Source organism: Coturnix japonica, chromosome 19 (assembly GCF_054131305.1).
Source record: "Coturnix japonica strain WE chromosome 19, WE-NBRP24, whole genome shotgun sequence".
Taxonomy (NCBI): Eukaryota; Metazoa; Chordata; class Aves; order Galliformes; family Phasianidae; genus Coturnix; species Coturnix japonica.
The window spans coordinates 2,378,315-2,398,334 of record NC_140681.1 but is presented as its reverse complement, the minus strand read 5'-3'; the positions used below and the strand labels follow the sequence as shown (position 1 = coordinate 2,398,334).

Genomic DNA, 20,020 nt, shown 5'->3' with positions numbered 1-20,020 from the left:
TGCCACACCAATAGTGAATACATAAAAACAAACAACTCCTTGGGCCTCAAGGGGAGGCTGATGCACAGGCCACGGCTGCCAGCGTGCAGCTGGGCTTCCCAGGGCAAACAGCAACACACGGTGCATCCATCAGAAGCTGAAAGAGCCCTCAGGGAAGAGAGGCCAACTCAAGGGGCTGAGCACGGGACACCCTTCTTCCTGCCGGGCTGCTTCCCCTCCTCTGGTTTCTTTCTGTCAGTCCTCAGAGAGCAAGGAGATGCTCACAGCCTGTCACCAGCACTTACGGGTTGGCTGAAAGGCCACAGGTTGGGAAGACCAACAAGGAAACGGGGGAAAACCTGCACTGCACCATGTCAAGGGAGAGACGTGAAGCCGACCGCTTCATCGCCCTGCGATTGCCAGCCCGAGCGAGGGACGTTCTGACCAGCTACTGAAAGAGGCAGCACCAGGTTTAGAAAGTTCGCTTCAATTTTATTGCGTACAAGAAGATTTGGCTTCTATTTATTGCCCCGCCCACACCCCAAAATGAAACCCCAGTGCCCAGGATTGCCGCTTAGCAATCAGTCACTCAGCCTCCAGTCAGACCCAAGGAGAAGCCAAACCCCGGGGCTACGTCACCTCCTCCCTCTCCAGTCCCAGCCAGCCCTATTTCAACCTAACCCTACACCAGGCCTGGACCTCAAGAGACACACCCTGAAGGAACGCAGCGTCTCCAGCTCTTGCCATACACCAAGTCCTGCCTATGTGAAGCCCTCATTGCTTCTAACGCAGCACAAGTCCTTCCTGTCCAGTTCACTTCCATCATCTCCACCGTCCATGACAGGGAAAGCACGGCTGTGCCAGTAAACTGGGCTGTTGAGTCAGCAGCTCTTGGTGCCACCTCCGAGGAAGCGTTGCAGGTGGTTCTGCTGTCCTTTGTAGCTTCTTGCTCAAGCCCTCATCGTTGCTTTCTGCTTTCCTTCTCGGCTTTCTTCCTCAGCTGAGTAGCGCTTGCCTTGCCTCGGCAAGCTTGCTGCAAGAGGGAAAAAAGAGGCACTATTTCACTCACGCACGCTGCCAGCACAGTCTGACTTAGAGAGCTGCTCGCAAGATATCCCTGGGCTACAAACCCAAGAACAAGGAAGGACACAAAAGTCACATCTGCATTGTCTGTTACCGCATGCCAAGGAAGAGTCCTCACACTCGAGCACTGCCCCACTTGCAGCTGAGGGGAGGAGGAGCTGGAAAGGACAGGTGGACAGAAAAGAAGGGAAAAGCTGAAGAGGCGAGAATCAACTTCTCCCCGAGGAAGATCACACCTTTGTGGCCACTCTTTTAGGAATGCTCACCATTCCTAATCCTAGCGTTAGCAAGATGAAAATTCACCACCTACCTTTTCACGCTCCTCGCGTACGCACTGAGGGCCGTGCCGTGGCTGTGCTGCACAACACCAGCGACTGAAAGAAAGCACGCAGAGAGCGGATCTGTTGCAGACAGTGCCAGGAGCTGTGCTTGAACAACGCTTACGGTAAGGCACGCCTACCTTGCAATGGCCACACTTTGGGAGCTCTGGGACACAGCCACGTGTTGCTCTCCTGAGTCCCAGCTCCATTTCTCAGCCCACTCACGCTCTGCTCCTCCATGTTCTGCAAAGGAAAAGTCCCAAGAGGGAAATTCAGTTCATCGCAGATGTCATCAAACTGTCAGGGCAGTCGCACTCATTGCTCGGGGTGAGCAACCAGCTGCATGCTTACCCAAGGAGCAGCGGTTACTTTTACTTGAGTGTAACAGCCAATGCCTGACTGCAAGTACGAACACTAACCTATGCCTAACTCTAAAATAACAACAGAAACCTATACCTAACTCTAAAATAACAACAAAAACCTATACCTAACTCTAAAATAACAACAAAAACCTATACCTAACCCTAAAGAACAAACAGGAACCTATGCCTAACTCTAAAAAACGAACAGGAACCTATCCCTAACACTAAAACTAAACTGAACACTAACACTAACACTAACTTAACACTACCATCAACAAAAAAGAACATAACAAACACCTAACCTAACAGGGGGAAGATGGAACTGGGGGCCCACAGAACCAGAGGAGCAACAAGGTGGAGGAGCAGAAGATGTTAAATAATGCCACCCAGCTAATGCTGGGGGCAGGGGCCGCGCAGCAGGAAAGGAGCCGAGTGCCTGGACCAGCGATGGTGAAGCTGTGACCATGCCAACGCGGGGCCTGGCACGGTGGTGTGGTGCCAGGCCAGCTATGCCGCGGGCGGATCCACGTCCATGGGCTCCTCTGGAGGGGGATCCACCTCCATCGGTTCCTCCGGAGGGGGATCCACCTCCATCGGTTCCTCCGGAGGGGGATCCACCTCCATCGGTTCCTCCGGAGGGGGATCCACCTCCATCGGTTCCTCCGGAGGGGGATCCACCTCCATAGGCTCCACATGGGTGGTGGTCACAGGGCTGGTCCAGGCATGATGGATAATGGCTCTCTTACCCCTCCTCTGCCTGATGGTCATGGCGGGCCCCCTCCTCCTTCTGACTCCTAGGGCCCCCAGCTCCATCCTCCCACCAGAAACTTCAACCCTCGCCCTCTTTGCAGCAGGCATGGCTGTTAACTGCCACAACTGTCAGAGGCATGCGGCAACGGTGACCATGGTGACATGGAGAGGGTTCTAAAATGGCGGCCGCACTGCTGGCACTGGAGTTCCACATAGGATGAGGAGGGGGCTGGAGGGCAGGGCATGGTACGGGAGCTACAAGGTGCTCCCTGTGCCCAGCGGGCAGCCCTTCTCTCTGGCCAGCAAGAGGGCACAGACGAGCCGGCCCCAAGTAAAGGGCCCTCGGCCTCCTTCACCCTCCTTCACCCTCCTTCACCCTCCCCCTTCTTCCACAAGGGAATCTTTTTGGGCTGCCATACTGTTGTGGTTTTGTATTTTTTTCTATTGGTATTTCACATCATAACATCATCTGGAGATCATAGATTGATCAGTCAATCATATTGATCTAGATAAGTCCGTGACACAGACGCAGCACGCAGCAGCTCCTGATGGGGCTCCTGAGCTGAGCACCAACAACGGCAGGCTCCAAAGGGGACCTGACTACGCCTGCCTCCTGGGACACACAAGCTCTGCTTTCCATAGTCGCACCCAGCGCCTCTCCTTGTGCGGCACCTCGGCGGATTCAACCCTTACCTACAATTAAGACCTCTGACTGAATTGGAATTCCAGTCACTCTGATTACACCCCACATCCCTGCTGCAGGCCCTCCCACATGCCAACGTGCTGCACCCAGCCACACCGGCTGCCACAGCCCCGCAGCCAGGCGGGGGTTGGTGCTTCATGATCCTTGAGGTCCCTTCCAACCCGGGTCATTCTGTGATTCTGTGATCGGGTTGAAGGGGCTGGCACTGCCCTGAAGGTGAGCGAGAGAAGTTGGCAAAGGAAGGGTGAGTGGCGGGATCCGAGGAGGGCGTTTTGTGTTTGTGTGCGTGTCTGTTGTTTGCCTGATGTGTTTGTGTGCGTTGTTGTTTCAGGTGTCTGAGTGAGGACTCCCTGTGGGAACTGGCAGCAAGCAAAGGAATGGATCGACGGGCCTGGGCGCCGTGTTGGACTGCGGCTGTGGAGCCAACGAAGGTGTGTCCAGTGTCCTTCCTTACATCATTGACTATGTATGAGGTGTACCTATATCTGTGTAACCATTTTACAAGTCAGGGTGCAGGTTTTTGGTGGGGTCCTGACAGTTCCTCAGCTAGAACCCTCTTACCCCTTTGAGACAGGCCGCTTCCGTCTGTAGCTGTCATGCCAGGAGCCAAATAAATTGCCCCATGGTGAAAAACACCAAGACTCCTATGTCTGCACCGACTCTTTAACCATTTGTTTAAGAGGTGGGTTTTTAGGTCCAACTCAGTATCCCTCCCTGCCACTGAAAGTACAGATGCAATAACCACCCGCACACCTGTTCCTTCGATTACCCGCCCCAGTCCCCTGAAATCATCTTTGATAGCCTTCAGGCTTTTTTTACTAACTTCTTCACTGCCAGCCTGAACTATCAGCAGGGGATAGTAGACAGAAGGGCAGATCAGACTGGGAAGTCTCCCAGCAATGTCCCTGACCCGTGCCCAGGGGAGGGAGCACACCTCCCTGCGGGTAGGGTCGGGCCAGCATATAGGGCCTTCCATTCCTCGCCAGTAGGGTTGTGCGCCCATGATGGCAGTAATGAACAAACTGCTGCATCACAAAGATCTTGGCCTGATTAGAAATCTTTGAGTAATGCTGTTACAGCAGACAGAATGTGCTAAGCGCAAGTAGTCTCCTGCACTTCACATCCTTGCTACTTTGTTCTGGGTGTTGTCACTGAGCAGCGTCTAACACAAATTCTGCCCCGGTCAGCTGGCTGCCTGAGCTTGAGCCCTGATGGCAACACTGTGTGCTTACCCAGGAGCAGCGGTTACTTTTACTTGAGTGTAGCAGCCAATGCCTGACTGTAAGTACGAACACTAACCTACGCCTAACTCTAAAATAACAACAGAAACCTATACCTAACCCTAAAGAACAAACAGGAACCTATGCCTAACTCTAAAGAACAAACAGGAACCTATCCCTAACGCTAAAACTAAACTGAACACTAACACTAACCTAACACTACCATCAAAACAAAGAACAGAGCAAACACCTAACTACAACAGGGGGAAGAAGGAACTGGGGGCCCACAGAACCGGAGGAGCAACGAGGTGGAGGAGAAGAAGATGTTAAATAATGCCACCCAGCTCATGCTGGGGGCAGGGGCCGCGCAGCAGGAAAGGAGCCGAGTGCCTGGACCAGCGATGGTGAAGCTGTGACCATGCCAACGCGGGGCCTGGCACGGTGGTGTGGTGCCAGGCCAGCTATGCCGCGGGCGGATCCACGTCCATGGGCTCCTCCGGAGGGGGATCCACCTCCATCGGTTCCTCCGGAGGGGGATCCACCTCCATCGGCTCCACATGGGTGGTGGTCACAGGGCTGGTCCAGGCATGATGGAAACGGGCTCCTTTCCCCCTCCTCCATTTGATGGTTATGGCGGGCACCCTCCTCCTCTTCGGTTCTGGGGCCCCCAGCTCCTTCTCCCCACTTAAATCCTCACTACATTCCTCTCGCCCTCGCTTCGTGCTGGACATGGCTGCTACCTGCCCAGCACTCTCAGAGGTGAGTGAGTCGGGTGGAGCCGCAGCAACCAAGGTGACAGCTGTGACATGGGGAAGATTCCAAAATGGCACCTGTGCTGCTGGGAGTGGTGTTCCGCATAGGATGAGGAGGGGGCTGGAGGGCAGGGCACGGCACGGGAGCTACAAGGCACTCCCTGTGTCCAGCGGGCAGCCCTTCTCTCCGGCCAGCAAGAGGGCACAGAGAGCTGGCCCCGAGAAAAGGGCCCTCGGCCTCCTTCACCCTCCCCCTCCTTTCATAAGGGAATCCCCACGTTGGGCTGGGCACCCACATGGAATCATTGAAACTACAACCTACTACTTTGCTTCTACAGCAAGACTATTGTACTGAAATACTACTGTACTTAAAAGCACCTGCAATCACACTACACTCGTTTTCAATATTAAACTCTCAAACTTTCATAGCAAATAATAACATCCGCTCACAAAGAAAATGTGGAGAGGCCACAAAAGAGAAATACCACTCATGAAAACATTTGTATTTAGACATTCAAACTAACAACGTACTTTGTCTTTACCTAACCGTACCATTCTGTGCTAGAAATACGATGTTTTGCTGTAGAGTATAACTTGGAGAACCCAAAAGCAGCTAAAACCTGCTCCACTCAGTAATTTGACCATCCGCTGATATTTGGTTCTTTGCTCCCTTGCTTTCTAGTTGCTCACTCTTTAGACACACGCAAATCACATTGTCAAGGACTACAAAAACACTGTTAGCCAAAAAATTTATGCTGGCAGAATCTTAACGTTAGAAACGTGTAAATTGGTTGCAAAGAAGAAAGTGAAGACCAACACAGTAACCAAATACTAACTGATACATAAGGCTTCTCTCACACATCCTGAAAACAGAACCGCCAGCCTTAATGAACTTTGCTCTTCAGACACTGACTGAAATGCAAGTATTACCTTGTCATGGTTTAATAATTTTGTAATTTTGCTATCAGTATTCCACATCATAACATCATATAAAGCATGAATAATTTTACTGAATCTGCAACTTACAGAAGAAGAGTACATCTCCCAGAGAACAACACGAGGTCACGGGACCTGGACACTATATTAACTCTGTCGCAGGCTAGACTGACGTCTTTCGAGTTCTGGCGTTCAGGGGAGTGTGTGGGAGCCTTCACCGTTTCGCCTAGATTTACAGTAGGCCTCTCGGTTTCGGGACTCATTCTCTCTCCTATTTTGCTTGATTCGTTAGCTCAATTTTCAATTATATTGTATTATACTGTGTTATCCTGTATTTCGATATAGTAATTTAGTAAATAAGTGTGCCTCCTTAGATTGTTGCTGCTGTTTTCTTTTCCTAATTAACTTTTTTTCCTTTCGGCCTAGGGCCCCTGCTGGGCCCACAGTCCCTGTCACGGACGCAGGTGGATTTTTAGTTTAAACCGTGACATACCTGTAGCAGCCTGGATCTGGCAATAGTCAAAGAATCCTTTACGTCCAGCTCCTTAGCATCAAAAGACCACAGATACTGCTGGGGCAGAATTTCATTGAAGCCTTCAAAAGAAGCTTGTGTCTGTTCCTCAGTGCCTCGGGAAAGTCTCCATTCTGCTACCAGCCTGGAAAAGACACAGAAGGATCATTTAAAACAGGCTACGCTAACCCAAGTTCATCTTTGTTAGTTTGTTTTGAAATGAACCGTAAGCTGTGTTAAGAAAAATGATGGAAAGTGCTGGGGATAGAGCACTGTGTAACTGTATTCTAATTGTATTCCCAACCTTCACCCTGCGCAAACAATTTTAAGTTAAAACCCTATGTTTCCAACCACTCAACTGCAGAAAGCATTTTAGGCTCCAGTAGAAGGCAGCATCTACTCACTGATGATATTAATGAGAGCACAGGAGTCCCTTGCTGTTCGGAGGAAGAAAAAAATGCAGAGCTGTGTTCATCTAATATGTTCCATATTTGTTTCTGTCAATCACAAAACTTTGCTCTGTGGTAGAAACTCCACTCTCCATTAAGAAAAGGGAGAAAAGCAGGCAGGAGACCCAAAGAACCTGAACCCAGGGAGAAGCAGATATTATGCTGAATTCAAGCCTAACCTGTCAGGAGAACTGGAATCGAAAGGAGAGAACGCAACACAGGACACAGAGTGTGACAAAAGAACATTGCTTAAGCTGCAATCTGAGCTCTGCCCGGCTTCCTCAAAACCAGAAGAGAACGGTCTTCTGCAGGTACTCCCTCCTCTCCATCCCAGTGAGTATTTGGCACAACTGCCAATGCCAATACGTTCCTTCTGCAAATGTCACCGTTTCTGTGAAACCTTTCCAGATGACTCGTGACTAAAGCAATTTCTACTCCCTCATTCCTCAAAACCTTCCCACACAAAAGCCTTCACAGATCAGATGGTAAGAAAGAGGGAATTCTACGGCCACAGCAATAAAGCGCGCAGAAAGCCCATCTGTTGCAGACAGAGGAGTGAGCCGTGCTTAACCAACACTGCTTCAGCGCACGCTTACAGTAAGGCACACCTACCTTGCGCTGGCCACGCACGAAGCTCGTGACGCAGCTCCAGGCGGCTCTCCTGGGGCCCAGCTTCATTTCACGGCCACTCACGCTCTGCTGCTGGACATTCTGCAACGGAAAAGCCACCGGATGCAAATCCCATCCCTCGCAGATGGCATCAGACCTCCGCTCTCATGGCAGTCACCACCGCCCTGCCCTGGGCAGCGCTTCCACTGCCCTTGCTCCTGCCACAAGACACCAACGTCTGCTTCTGACGCGGCTCCACCATGGGATCCTGTATGCAATAGAAAAACACACGGAGGCTGCCAGCCACTGCAACACGCGCGCTGTGAAACCCCTGGCACTGCTGAGTCCCAAGAGCAGAGGAGAGAAGCGTTTGCCTGCCATGGACGGGCTGCGGCGGGATTGAATCCTGCCTTCGAATCGGGACACCCCCAGGGAGAGCCTCCCTGGGGACCCAAAGACTGAAATGGAGGCAAGGTAACACTCTGCTATAGAAAGGGAAAGGGGAACTTCACAGAATCCGAGACAAAGGGTAACTGCAGATAGTTTACATTTAAAAGTGCAGGGATAGGGGGAATTACAGACACTTAGTCAAAATAAAACCAGAGAAGAGGGCAATAAAGATAAGAAGAAATTGTCCGGAGACCTCTGACAAGAAGAAGGATTAGATACCCCCGGGCAAGATGATGCTGACATGGGAGAACGATACCAGCAGATAACACCAAGAAGAAAACAGAAGAAGAATTTCACCCCAAAACAACGGCAAGGGTCGCGGGGAATGGGGTCCTAGGGAATGTAATGAATATGTAATCAAACTGAGGAGGAGACTATTGATTACGTATTAGCTTAACCTATATCTGTAACACACTTTTCTCCTTACGGTGTGCAAGTTTGGTGGAGCTCTCCCGCTTGCACCCGGCGCTGCGCAACGCTGGAATAAACATACCTGCTTTAGAACCCATCTTTGGGTTATAGAGTTTGATTCCGCAAGTCATCTTCCTGCCGCACAGCCCAGCACGGCCGGAGCCGCACCACACGATCCGGGCCGGGGCCGGCTCAGGCTCTGCCTCCAGGCTTTTGGGGCCGGCCGGGTGACTCCGCAGCACAGCGAGACCGTGGAGCCGCCCGGGAGCCGCCTGCTGGGTGCCGGCAGCGCCGCGAGCTCCTCCCCCGACAGCCCCTCCGTGCCCCCGCACCGAGGCCCGACCCCGTTCGCAGCACAGAGCCCGCTCCTCCCGGCCCCGCTCATGGCCGCCATGCCGCCATGGCCCGGAAGTGCTCTCCGCCGCCTGCAGGAAGCACTTCCTGTCACTGGCACTGGCACTGGCACGTGGCTCAGGCCGGGCTGGGGCCTGTTGGGGGGGGGCGGCTGCCGGAAAAGGACCCAAAATTCACGTCTCATTTCGTGTCTTTCCTCTCGCTTTCCTTCCTTTACCTTCCCCTTCCCTTCCTTCCTTCCTCGCCCTCGTCCCCTTCCCTTCACCACCTCCCTGTGTCCATTCCAGTGCCTGGCCACCCTTTCTGAGCAGTAATACCTCGTAGTGTCCAGCCTGAATCTCCCCTGTCGCAGCTTGAAGCCATTCCCTCTGGTCCTATCATTAATGACACGAGAGAAGAGGCCGAGCCCCAGCTCACTACAGCCTCCCTTCAGGAAGTTAGAGAGAGCAATGAGGTCTCCCCTGAGCCTCCTCTTCTCCAGGCTGAACAATCCCAGCTCCCTCAGCCGCTCCTCATACGGCCTGTGCTCCAGACCCCTCACCAGCTTTGTTGCCCTCCTCTGAACGCGTTCCAGGGCCTCGATGTCTTTCTTGCACTGAGGGGCCCAAAACTGAACACAGCACTCGAGCTGCGGCCTCATCAGTGCTGACAACAGGGGGACAATCACCTCTCTGCTCCTGCTGGCAACACTGTTTCCCATGCAGGCCAGGATGCCCTCGGCCTTCTTATTATACAGCAAAGGAATCCCCTGAAAAGGAAACCACAATATCTGGCAACATGAAACAAAGTTCTGATTCGTAAAAGACTGGCAGCAAGGCCTGAATCTCTTGTGTCATCTGCTCTTGATGTATCACATTAGCACTAGGTGGAATGCAGAAGCTTCCTGAGACGTGATAATCAAAACCTAGTCCAATGCCTTTAAAAAAGCCTTTAAGAGATTACTCCTCCTTGTCTGTTTAAAATAAACTTAGGTAATACAAAAGGTTGGAAAATTTTTGGACAACTCCCCAGGGCCGGGCTTTGGAAGGCCGTATTGACGAGAGTCAATCAAGCTCCGGCTGCAGGCGTATATGTGTGTGCCAGTTCTTTAACACAGTAGAAATCACAACTTGCTGCATGATCAAAATTCTACATGTGCTACTCCTGAACCCCAATGACTTCCAACGGTGTTAAATTACCCCTTGATCTCAAAGCAGAACAAAACAACAAAATGCCACACCAATAGTGAATACATAAAAACAAACAACTCCTTGGGCCTCAAGGGGAGGCTGATGCACAGGCCACGGCTGCCAGCGTGCAGCTGGGCTTCCCAGGGCAAACAGCAACACACGGTGCATCCATCAGAAGCTGAAAGAGCCCTCAGGGAAGAGAGGCCAACTCAAGGGGCTGAGCACGGGACACCCTTCTTCCTGCCGGGCTGCTTCCCCTCCTCTGGTTTCTTTCTGTCAGTCCTCAGAGAGCAAGGAGATGCTCACAGCCTGTCACCAGCACTTACGGGTTGGCTGAAAGGCCACAGGTTGGGAAGACCAACAAGGAAACGGGGGAAAACCTGCACTGCACCATGTCAAGGGAGAGACGTGAAGCCGACCGCTTCATCGCCCTGCGATTGCCAGCCCGAGCGAGGGACGTTCTGACCAGCTACTGAAAGAGGCAGCACCAGGTTTAGAAAGTTCGCTTCAATTTTATTGCGTACAAGAAGATTTGGCTTCTATTTATTGCCCCGCCCACACCCCAAAATGAAACCCCAGTGCCCAGGATTGCCGCTTAGCAATCAGTCACTCAGCCTCCAGTCAGACCCAAGGAGAAGCCAAACCCCGGGGCTACGTCACCTCCTCCCTCTCCAGTCCCAGCCAGCCCTATTTCAACCTAACCCTACACCAGGCCTGGACCTCAAGAGACACACCCTGAAGGAACGCAGCGTCTCCAGCTCTTGCCATACACCAAGTCCTGCCTATGTGAAGCCCTCATTGCTTCTAACGCAGCACAAGTCCTTCCTGTCCAGTTCACTTCCATCATCTCCACCGTCCATGACAGGGAAAGCACGGCTGTGCCAGTAAACTGGGCTGTTGAGTCAGCAGCTCTTGGTGCCACCTCCGAGGAAGCGTTGCAGGTGGTTCTGCTGTCCTTTGTAGCTTCTTGCTCAAGCCCTCATCGTTGCTTTCTGCTTTCCTTCTCGGCTTTCTTCCTCAGTTGAGTAGCGCTTGCCTTGCCTCGGCAAGCTTGCTGCAAGAGGGAAAAAAGAGGCACTATTTCACTCACGCACGCTGCCAGCACAGTCTGACTTAGAGAGCTGCTCGCAAGATATCCCTGGGCTACGAACCCAAGAACAAGGAAGGACACAAAAGTCACATCTGCATTGTCTGTTACCGCATGCCAAGGAAGAGTCCTCACACTCGAGCACTGCCCCACTTGCAGCTGAGGGGAGGAGGAGCTGGAAAGGACAGGTGGACAGAAAAGAAGGGAAAAGCTGAAGAGGCGAGAATCAACTTCTCCCCGAGGCAGATCACACCTTTGTGGCCACTCTTTTAGGAATGCTCACCATTCCTAATCCTAGCGTTAGCAAGATGAAAATTCACCACCTACCTTTTCACGCTCCTCGCGTACGCACTGAGGGCCGTGCCGTGGCTGTGCTGCACAACACCAGCGACTGAAAGAAAGCACGCAGAGAGCGGATCTGTTGCAGACAGTGCCAGGAGCTGTGCTTGAACAACGCTTACGGTAAGGCACGCCTACCTTGCAATGGCCACACTTTGGGAGCTCTGGGACACAGCCACGTGTTGCTCTCCTGAGTCCCAGCTCCATTTCTCAGCCCACTCACGCTCTGCTCCTCCATGTTCTGCAAAGGAAAAGTCCCAAGAGGGAAATTCAGTTCATCGCAGATGTCATCAAACTGTCAGGGCAGTCGCACTCATTGCTCGGGGTGAGCAACCAGCTGCATGCTTACCCAAGGAGCAGCGGTTACTTTTACTTGAGTGTAACAGCCAATGCCTGACTGCAAGTACGAACACTAACCTATGCCTAACTCTAAAATAACAACAGAAACCTATACCTAACTCTAAAATAACAACAAAAACCTATACCTAACTCTAAAATAACAACAAAAACCTATACCTAACCCTAAAGAACAAACAGGAACCTATGCCTAACTCTAAAAAACGAACAGGAACCTATCCCTAACGCTAAAACTAAACTGAACACTAACACTAACACTAATCTAACACTACCATCAACAAAAACATAACAAGCACCTAACCTAACAGGGGCAAGAAGGAACTGGGGGCCCACAGAACCAGAGGAGCAACAACGTGGAGGAGAAGATGATGTTAAATAATGCCACCCAGCTAATGCTGGGGGCAGGGGCCGCGCAGCAGGAAAGGAGCCGAGTGCCTGGACCAGCGATGGTGAAGCTGTGACCATGCCAACGCGGGGCCTGGCACGGTGGTGTGGTGCCAGGCCAGCTATGCCGCGGGCGGATCCACGTCCATGGGCTCCTCTGGAGGGGGATCCACCTCCATCGGTTCCTCCGGAGGGGGATCCACCTCCATAGGCTCCACATGGGTGGTGGTCACAGGGCTGGTCCAGGCATGATGGATAATGGCTCTCTTACCCCTCCTCTGCCTGATGGTCATGGCGGGCCCCCTCCTCCTTCTGACTCCTAGGGCCCCCAGCTCCATCCTCCCACCAGAAACTTCAACCCTCGCCCTCTTTGCAGCAGGCATGGCTGTTAACTGCCACAACTGTCAGAGGCATGCGGCAACGGTGACCATGGTGACATGGAGAGGGTTCTAAAATGGCGGCCGCACTGCTGGCACTGGAGTTCCACATAGGATGAGGAGGGGGCTGGAGGGCAGGGCATGGTACGGGAGCTACAAGGTGCTCCCTGTGCCCAGCAGGCAGCCCTTCTCTCTGGCCAGCAAGAGGGCACAGACGAGCCGGCCCCAAGTAAAGGGCCCTCGGCCTCCTTCACCCTCCTTCACCCTCCCCCTTCTTCCACAAGGGAATCTTTTTGGGCTGCCATACTGTTGTGGTTTTGTATTTTTTTCTATTGGTATTTCACATCATAACATCATCTGGAGATCACAGATTGATCAGTCAATCATATTGATCTAGATAAGTCCGTGACACAGACGCAGCACGCAGCAGCTCCTGATGGGGCTCCTGAGCTGAGCACCAACAACGGCAGGCTCCAAAGGGGACCTGACTACGCCTGCCTCCTGGGACACACAAGCTCTGCTTTCCATAGTCGCACCCAGCGCCTCTCCTTGTGCGGCACCTCGGCGGATTCAACCCTTACCTACAATTAAGACCTCTGACTGAATTGGAATTCCAGTCACTCTGATTACACCCCACATCCCTGCTGCAGGCCCTCCCACATGCCCACGTGCTGCACCCAGCCACACCGGCTGCCACAGCCCCGCAGCCAGGCGGGGGTTGGTGCTTCATGATCCTTGAGGTCCCTTCCAACCCGGGTCATTCTGTGATTCTGTGATCGGGTTGAAGGGGCTGGCACTGCCCTGAAGGTGAGCGAGAGAAGTTGGCAAAGGAAGGGTGAGTGGCGGGATCCGAGGAGGGCGTTTTGTGTTTGTGTGCGTGTCTGTTGTTTGCCTGATGTGTTTGTGTGCGTTGTTGTTTCAGGTGTCTGAATGAGGACTCCCTGTGGGAACTGGCAGCAAGCAAAGGAATGGATCGACGGGCCTGGGCGCCGTGTTGGACTGCGGCTGTGGAGCCAACGAAGGTGTGTCCAGTGTCCTTCCTTACATCATGTATGAGGTGTACCTATATCTGTGTAACCATTTTACAAGTCAGGGTGCAGGTTTTTGGTGGGGTCCTGACAGTTCCTCAGCTAGAACCCTCTTACCCCTTTGAGACAGGCCGCTTCCGTCTGTAGCTGTCATGCCAGGAGCCAAATAAATTGCCCCATGGTGAAAAACACCAAGACTCCTATGTCTGCACCGACTCTTTAACCATTTGTTTAAGAGGTGGGTTTTTAGGTCCAACTCAGTATCCCTCCCTGCCACTGAAAGTACAGATGCAATAACCACCCGCACACCTGTTCCTTCGATTACCCGCCCCAGTCCCCTGAAATCATCTTTGATAGCCTTCAGGCTTTTTTTACTAACTTCTTCACTGCCAGCCTGAACTATCAGCAGGGGATAGTAGACAGAAGGGCAGATCAGACTGGGAAGTCTCCCAGCAATGTCCCTGACCCGTGCCCAGGGGAGGGAGCACACCTCCCTGCGGGTAGGGTCGGGCCAGCATATAGGGCCTTCCATTCCTCGCCAGTAGGGTTGTGCGCCCATGATGGCAGTAATGAACAAACTGCTGCATCACAAAGATCTTGGCCTGATTAGAAATCTTTGAGTAATGCTGTTACAGCAGACAGAATGTGCTAAGCGCAAGTAGTCTCCTGCACTTCACATCCTTGCTACTTTGTTCTGGGTGTTGTCACTGAGCAGCGTCTAACACAAATTCTGCCCCGGTCAGCTGGCTGCCTGAGCTTGAGCCCTGATGGCAACACTGTGTGCTTACCCAGGAGCAGCGGTTACTTTTACTTGAGTGTAGCAGCCAATGCCTGACTGTAAGTACGAACACTAACCTATGCCTAACTCTAAAATAACAACAGAAACCTATACCTAACCCTAAAGAACAAACAGGAACCTATGCCTAACTCTAAAGAACAAACAGGAACCTATCCCTAACGCTAAAACTAAACTGAACACTAACACTAACCTAACACAACCATCAAAACAAAGAACAGAGCAAACACCTAACTACAACAGGGGGAAGAAGGAACTGGGGGCCCACAGAACCGGAGGAGCAACGAGGTGGAGGAGAAGAAGATGTTAAATAATGCCACCCAGCTCATGCTGGGGGCAGGGGCCACGCAGCAGGAAAGGAGCCGAGTGCCTGGACCAGCGATGGTGAAGCTGTGACCATGCCAACGGTCATGACCATGACCACGGTGGTGTGGTGCCAGGCCAGCTATGCCGCGGGCGGATCCACGTCCATGGGCTCCTCTGGAGGGGGATCCACCTCCATCGGTTCCTCCGGAGGGGGATCCACCTCCATCGGCTCCACATGGGTGGTGGTCACAGGGCTGGTCCAGGCATGATGGAAACGGGCTCCTTTCCCCCTCCTCCATTTGATGGTTATGGCGGGCACCCTCCTCCTCTTCGGTTCTGGGGCCCCCAGCTCCTTCTCCCACTTAAATCCTCACTACATTCCTCTCGCCCTCGCTTCGTGCTGGACATGGCTGCTACCTGCCCAGCACTCTCAGAGGTGAGTGAGTCGGGTGGAGCCGCAGCAACCAAGGTGACAGCTGTGACATGGGGAAGATTCCAAAATGGCACCTGTGCTGCTGGGAGTGGTGTTCCGCATAGGATGAGGAGGGGGCTGGAGGGCAGGGCACGGCACGGGAGCTACAAGGCACTCCCTGTGTCCAGCGGGCAGCCCTTCTCTCCGGCCAGCAAGAGGGCACAGAGAGCTGGCCCCGAGAAAAGGGCCCTCGGCCTCCTTCACCCTCCCCCTCCTTTCATAAGGGAATCCCCACTTTGGGCTGGGCACCCACATGGAATCATTGAAACTACAACCTACTACTTTGCTTCTACAGCAAGACTATTGTACTGAAATACTACTGTACTTAAAAGCACCTGCAATCACACTACACTCGTTTTTAATATTAAACTCTCAAACTTTCATAGCAAATAATAACATCCGCTCACAAAGAAAATGTGGAGAGGCCACAAAAGAGAAATACCACTCATGAAAACATTTGTATTTAGACATTCAAACTAACAACGTACTTTGTCTTTACCTAACCGTACCATTCTGTGCTAGAAATACGATGTTTTGCTGTAGAGTATAACTTGGAGAACCCAAAAGCAGCTAAAACCTGCTCCACTCAGTAATTTGACCATCCGCTGATATTTGGTTCTTTGCTCCCTTGCTTTCTAGTTGCTCACTCTTTAGACACACGCAAATCACATTGTCAAGGACTACAAAAACACTGTTAGCCAAAAAATTTATGCTGGCAGAATCTTAACGTTAGAAACGTGTAAATTGGTTGCAAAGAAGAAAGTGAAGACCAACACAGTAACCAAATACTAACTGATACATAAGGCTTCTCTCACACATCCTGAAAACAGAACCGCCAGCCTTAATGAACTTTGCTCTTCAGACACTGACTGAAATGCAAGTATTACCTTGTCATGGTTTAATAATTTTGTAATTTTGCTATCAGTATTCCACATCATAACATCATATAAAGCATGAATAGTTTTACTGAATCTGCAACTTACAGAAGAAGACTACATCTCCCAGAGAACAACACGAGGTCACGGGACCTGGACACTATATTAACTCTGTCGCAGGCTAGACTGACGTCTTTCGAGTTCTGGCGTTCAGGGGAGTGTGTGGGAGCCTTCACCGTTTCGCCTAGATTTACAGTAGGCCTCTCGGTTTCGGGACTCATTCTCTCTCCTATTTTGCTTGATTCGTTAGCTCAATTTTCAATTATATTGTATTATACTGTGTTATCCTGTATTTCGATATAGTAATTTAGTAAATAAGTGTGCCTCCTTAGATTGTTGCTGCTGTTTTCTTTTCCTAATTAACTTTTTTTCCTTTCGGCCTAGGGCCCCTGCTGGGCCCACAGTCCCTGTCACGGACGCAGGTGGATTTTTAGTTTAAACCGTGACATACCTGTAGCAGCCTGGATCTGGCAATAGTCAAAGAATCCTTTACGTCCAGCTCCTTAGCATCAAAAAACCACAGATACTGCTGGGGCAGAATTTCATTGAAGCCTTCAAAAGAAGCTTGTGTCTGTTCCTCAGTGCCTCGGGAAAGTCTCCATTCTGCTACCAGCCTGGAAAAGACACAGAAGGATCATTTAAAACAGGCTACGCTAACCCAAGTTCATCTTTGTTAGTTTGTTTTGAAATGAACCGTAAGCTGTGTTAAGAAAAATGATGGAAAGTGCTGGGGATAGAGCACTGTGTAACTGTATTCTAATTGTATTCCCAACCTTCACCCTGCGCAAACAATTTTAAGTTAAAACCCTATGTTTCCAACCACTCAACTGCAGAAAGCATTTTAGGCTCCAGCAGAAGGCAGCATCTACTCACTGATGATATTAATGAGAGCACAGGAGTCCCTTGCTGTTCGGAGGAAGAAAAAAATGCAGAGCTGTGTTCATCTAATATGTTCCATATTTGTTTCTGTCAATCACGAAACTTTGCTCTGTGGTAGAAACTCCACTCTCCATTAAGAAAAGGGAGAAAAGCAGGCAGGAGACCCAAAGAACCTGAACCCAGGGAGAAGCAGATATTATGCTGAATTCAAGCCTAACCTGTCAGGAGAACTGGAATCGAAAGGAGAGAACGCAACACAGGACACAGAGTGTGACAAAAGAACATTGCTTAAGCTGCAATCTGAGCTCTGCCCGGCTTCCTCAAAACCAGAAGAGAACGGTCTTCTGCAGGTACTCCCTCCTCTCCATCCCAGTGAGTATTTGGCACAACTGCCAATGCCAATACGTTCCTTCTGCAAATGTCACCGTTTCTGTGAAACCTTTCCAGATGACTCGTGACTAAAGCAATTTCTACTCCCTCATTCCTCAAAACCTTCCCACACAAAAGCCTTCACAGATCAGATGGTAAGAAAGAGGGAATTCTACGGCCACAGCAATAAAGCGCGCAGAAAGCCCATCTGTTGCAGACAGAGGAGTGAGCCGTGCTTAACCAACACTGCTTCAGCGCACGCTTACAGTAAGGCACACCTACCTTGCGCTGGCCACGCACGAAGCTCGTGACGCAGCTCCAGGCGGCTCTCCTGGGGCCCAGCTTCATTTCACGGCCACTCACGCTCTGCTGCTGGACATTCTGCAACGGAAAAGCCACCGGATGCAAATCCCATCCCTCGCAGATGGCATCAGACCTCCGCTCTCATGGCAGTCACCACCGCCCTGCCCTGGGCAGCGCTTCCACTGCCCTTGCTCCTGCCACAAGACACCAACGTCTGCTTCTAACGCGGCTCCACCATGGGATCCTGTATGCAACAGAAAAACACACGGAGGCTGCCAGCCACTGCAACACGCGCGCTGTGAAACCCCTGGCACTGCTGAGTCCCAAGAGCAGAGGAGAGAAGCGTTTGCCTGCCATGGACGGGCTGCGGCGGGATTGAATCCTGCCTTCGAATCGGGACACCCCCAGGGAGAGCCTCCCTGGGGACCCAAAGACTGAAATGGAGGCAAGGTAACACTTTGCTATAGAAAGGGAAAGGGGAACTTCACAGAAACCGAGACAAAGGGTAACTGCAGATAGTTTACATTTAAAAGTGCAGGGATAGGGGGAATTACAGACACTTAGTCAAAATAAAACCAGAGAAGAGGGCAATAAAGATAAGAAGAAATTGTCCGGAGACCTCTGACAAGAAGAAGGATTAGATACCCCCGGGCAAGATGATGCTGACATGGGAGAACGATACCAGCAGATAACACCAAGAAGAAAACAGAAGAAGAATTTCACCCCAAAACAACGGCAAGGGTCGCGGGGAATGGGGTCCTAGGGAATGTAATGAATATGTAATCAAACTGAGGAGGAGACTATTGATTACGTATTAGCTTAACCTATATCTGTAACACACTTTTCTCCTTACGGTGTGCAAGTTTGGTGGAGCTCTCCCGCTTGCACCCGGCGCTGCGCAACGCTGGAATAAACATACCTGCTTTAGAACCCATCTTTGGGTTATAGAGTTTGATTCCGCAAGTCATCTTCCTGCCGCACAGCCCAGCACGGCCGGAGCCGCACCACACGATCCGGGCCGGGGCCGGCTCAGGCTCTGCCTCCAGGCTTTTGGGGCCGGCCGGGTGACTCCGCAGCACAGCGAGACCGTGGAGCCGCCCGGGAGCCGCCTCTGGGTGCCGGCAGCGCCGCGAGCTCCTCCCCCGACAGCCCCTCCGTGCCCCCGCCCCGAGGCCCGACCCCGTTCGCAGCACAGAGCCCGCTCCTCCCGGCCCCGCTCATGGCCGCCATGCCGCCATGGCCCGGAAGTGCTCTCCGCCGCCTGCAGGAAGCACTTCCTGTCACTGGCACTGGCACTGGCACGTGGCTCAGGCCGGGCTGGGGCCTGTTGGGGGGGGGCGGCTGCCGGAAAAGGACCCAAAATTCACGTCTCATTTCGTGTCTTTCCTCTCGCTTTCCTTCCTTTACCTTCCCCTTCCCTTCCTTCCTTCCTCGCCCTCGTCCCCTTCCCTTCACCACCTCCCTGTGTCCATTCCAGTGCCTGGCCACCCTTTCTGAGCAGTAATACCTCGTAGTGTCCAGCCTGAATCTCCCCTGTCGCAGCTTGAAGCCATTCCCTCTGGTCCTATCATTAATGACACGAGAGAAGAGGCCGAGCCCCAGCTCACTACAGCCTCCCTTCAGGAAGTTAGAGAGAGCAATGAGGTCTCCCCTGAGCCTCCTCTTCTCCAGGCTGAACAATCCCAGCTCCCTCAGCCGCTCCTCATACGGCCTGTGCTCCAGACCCCTCACCAGCTTTGTTGCCCTCCTCTGAACGCGTTCCAGGGCCTCGATGTCTTTCTTGCACTGAGGGGCCCAAAACTGAACACAGCACTCGAGCTGCGGCCTCATCAGTGCTGACAACAGGGGGACAATCACCTCTCTGCTCCTGCTGGCAACACTGTTTCCCATGCAGGCCAGGATGCCCTCGGCCTTCTTATTATACAGCAAAGGAATCCCCTGAAAAGGAAACCACAATATCTGGCAACATGAAACAAAGTTCTGATTCGTAAAAGACTGGCAGCAAGGCCTGAATCTCTTGTGTCATCTGCTCTTGATGTATCACATTAGCACTAGGTGGAATGCAGAAGCTTCCTGAGACGTGATAATCAAAACCTAGTCCAATGCCTTTAAAAAAGCCTTTAAGAGATTACTCCTCCTTGTCTGTTTAAAATAAACTTAGGTAATACAAAAGGTTGGAAAATTTTTGGACAACTCCCCAGGGCCGGGCTTTGGAAGGCCGTATTGACGAGAGTCAATCAAGCTCCGGCTGCAGGCGTATATGTGTGTGCCAGTTCTTTAACACAGTAGAAATCACAACTTGCTGCATGATCAAAATTCTACATGTGCTA

The 20,020-nt window shown here is 51.9% G+C and overlaps 2 protein-coding genes across 3 annotated transcripts; both read right to left on the bottom strand.

The window, feature by feature from the left end:
* Positions 1-450: 450 nt before the first annotated feature.
* LOC146757769 (uncharacterized) lies at positions 451-9,875 on the bottom strand. The gene is made up of 5 exons (XM_085520087.1): positions 8,618-9,875; positions 7,678-7,776; positions 6,599-6,761; positions 1,373-1,625; positions 451-1,012 (listed from the first exon to the last, which is right to left on the bottom strand). The coding sequence occupies exon 1, from the start codon at positions 9,587-9,589 to the stop codon at positions 8,663-8,665; it is 927 nt and encodes a 308-aa protein (XP_085376213.1). The 5' UTR covers positions 9,590-9,875; the 3' UTR covers positions 451-1,012; positions 1,373-1,625; positions 6,599-6,761; positions 7,678-7,776; positions 8,618-8,662.
* Positions 9,876-10,550: 675 nt separating this feature from the next.
* On the bottom strand, positions 10,551-19,866 carry LOC146757768 (uncharacterized). Of its 2 annotated transcripts, XM_085520109.1 has the most exons (5): positions 18,610-19,866; positions 17,670-17,768; positions 16,591-16,753; positions 11,473-11,725; positions 10,551-11,112 (listed from the first exon to the last, which is right to left on the bottom strand). In XM_085520109.1, the coding sequence occupies exon 1, from the start codon at positions 19,578-19,580 to the stop codon at positions 18,720-18,722; it is 861 nt and encodes a 286-aa protein (XP_085376235.1). In that variant the 5' UTR covers positions 19,581-19,866; the 3' UTR covers positions 10,551-11,112; positions 11,473-11,725; positions 16,591-16,753; positions 17,670-17,768; positions 18,610-18,719. The 2 variants fall into 2 exon arrangements, with proteins under 2 accessions (XP_085376235.1, XP_085376234.1); XM_085520108.1 differs by having other exon boundaries at positions 10,551-11,725.
* Between the last annotated feature and the right edge of the window lie 154 nt (positions 19,867-20,020).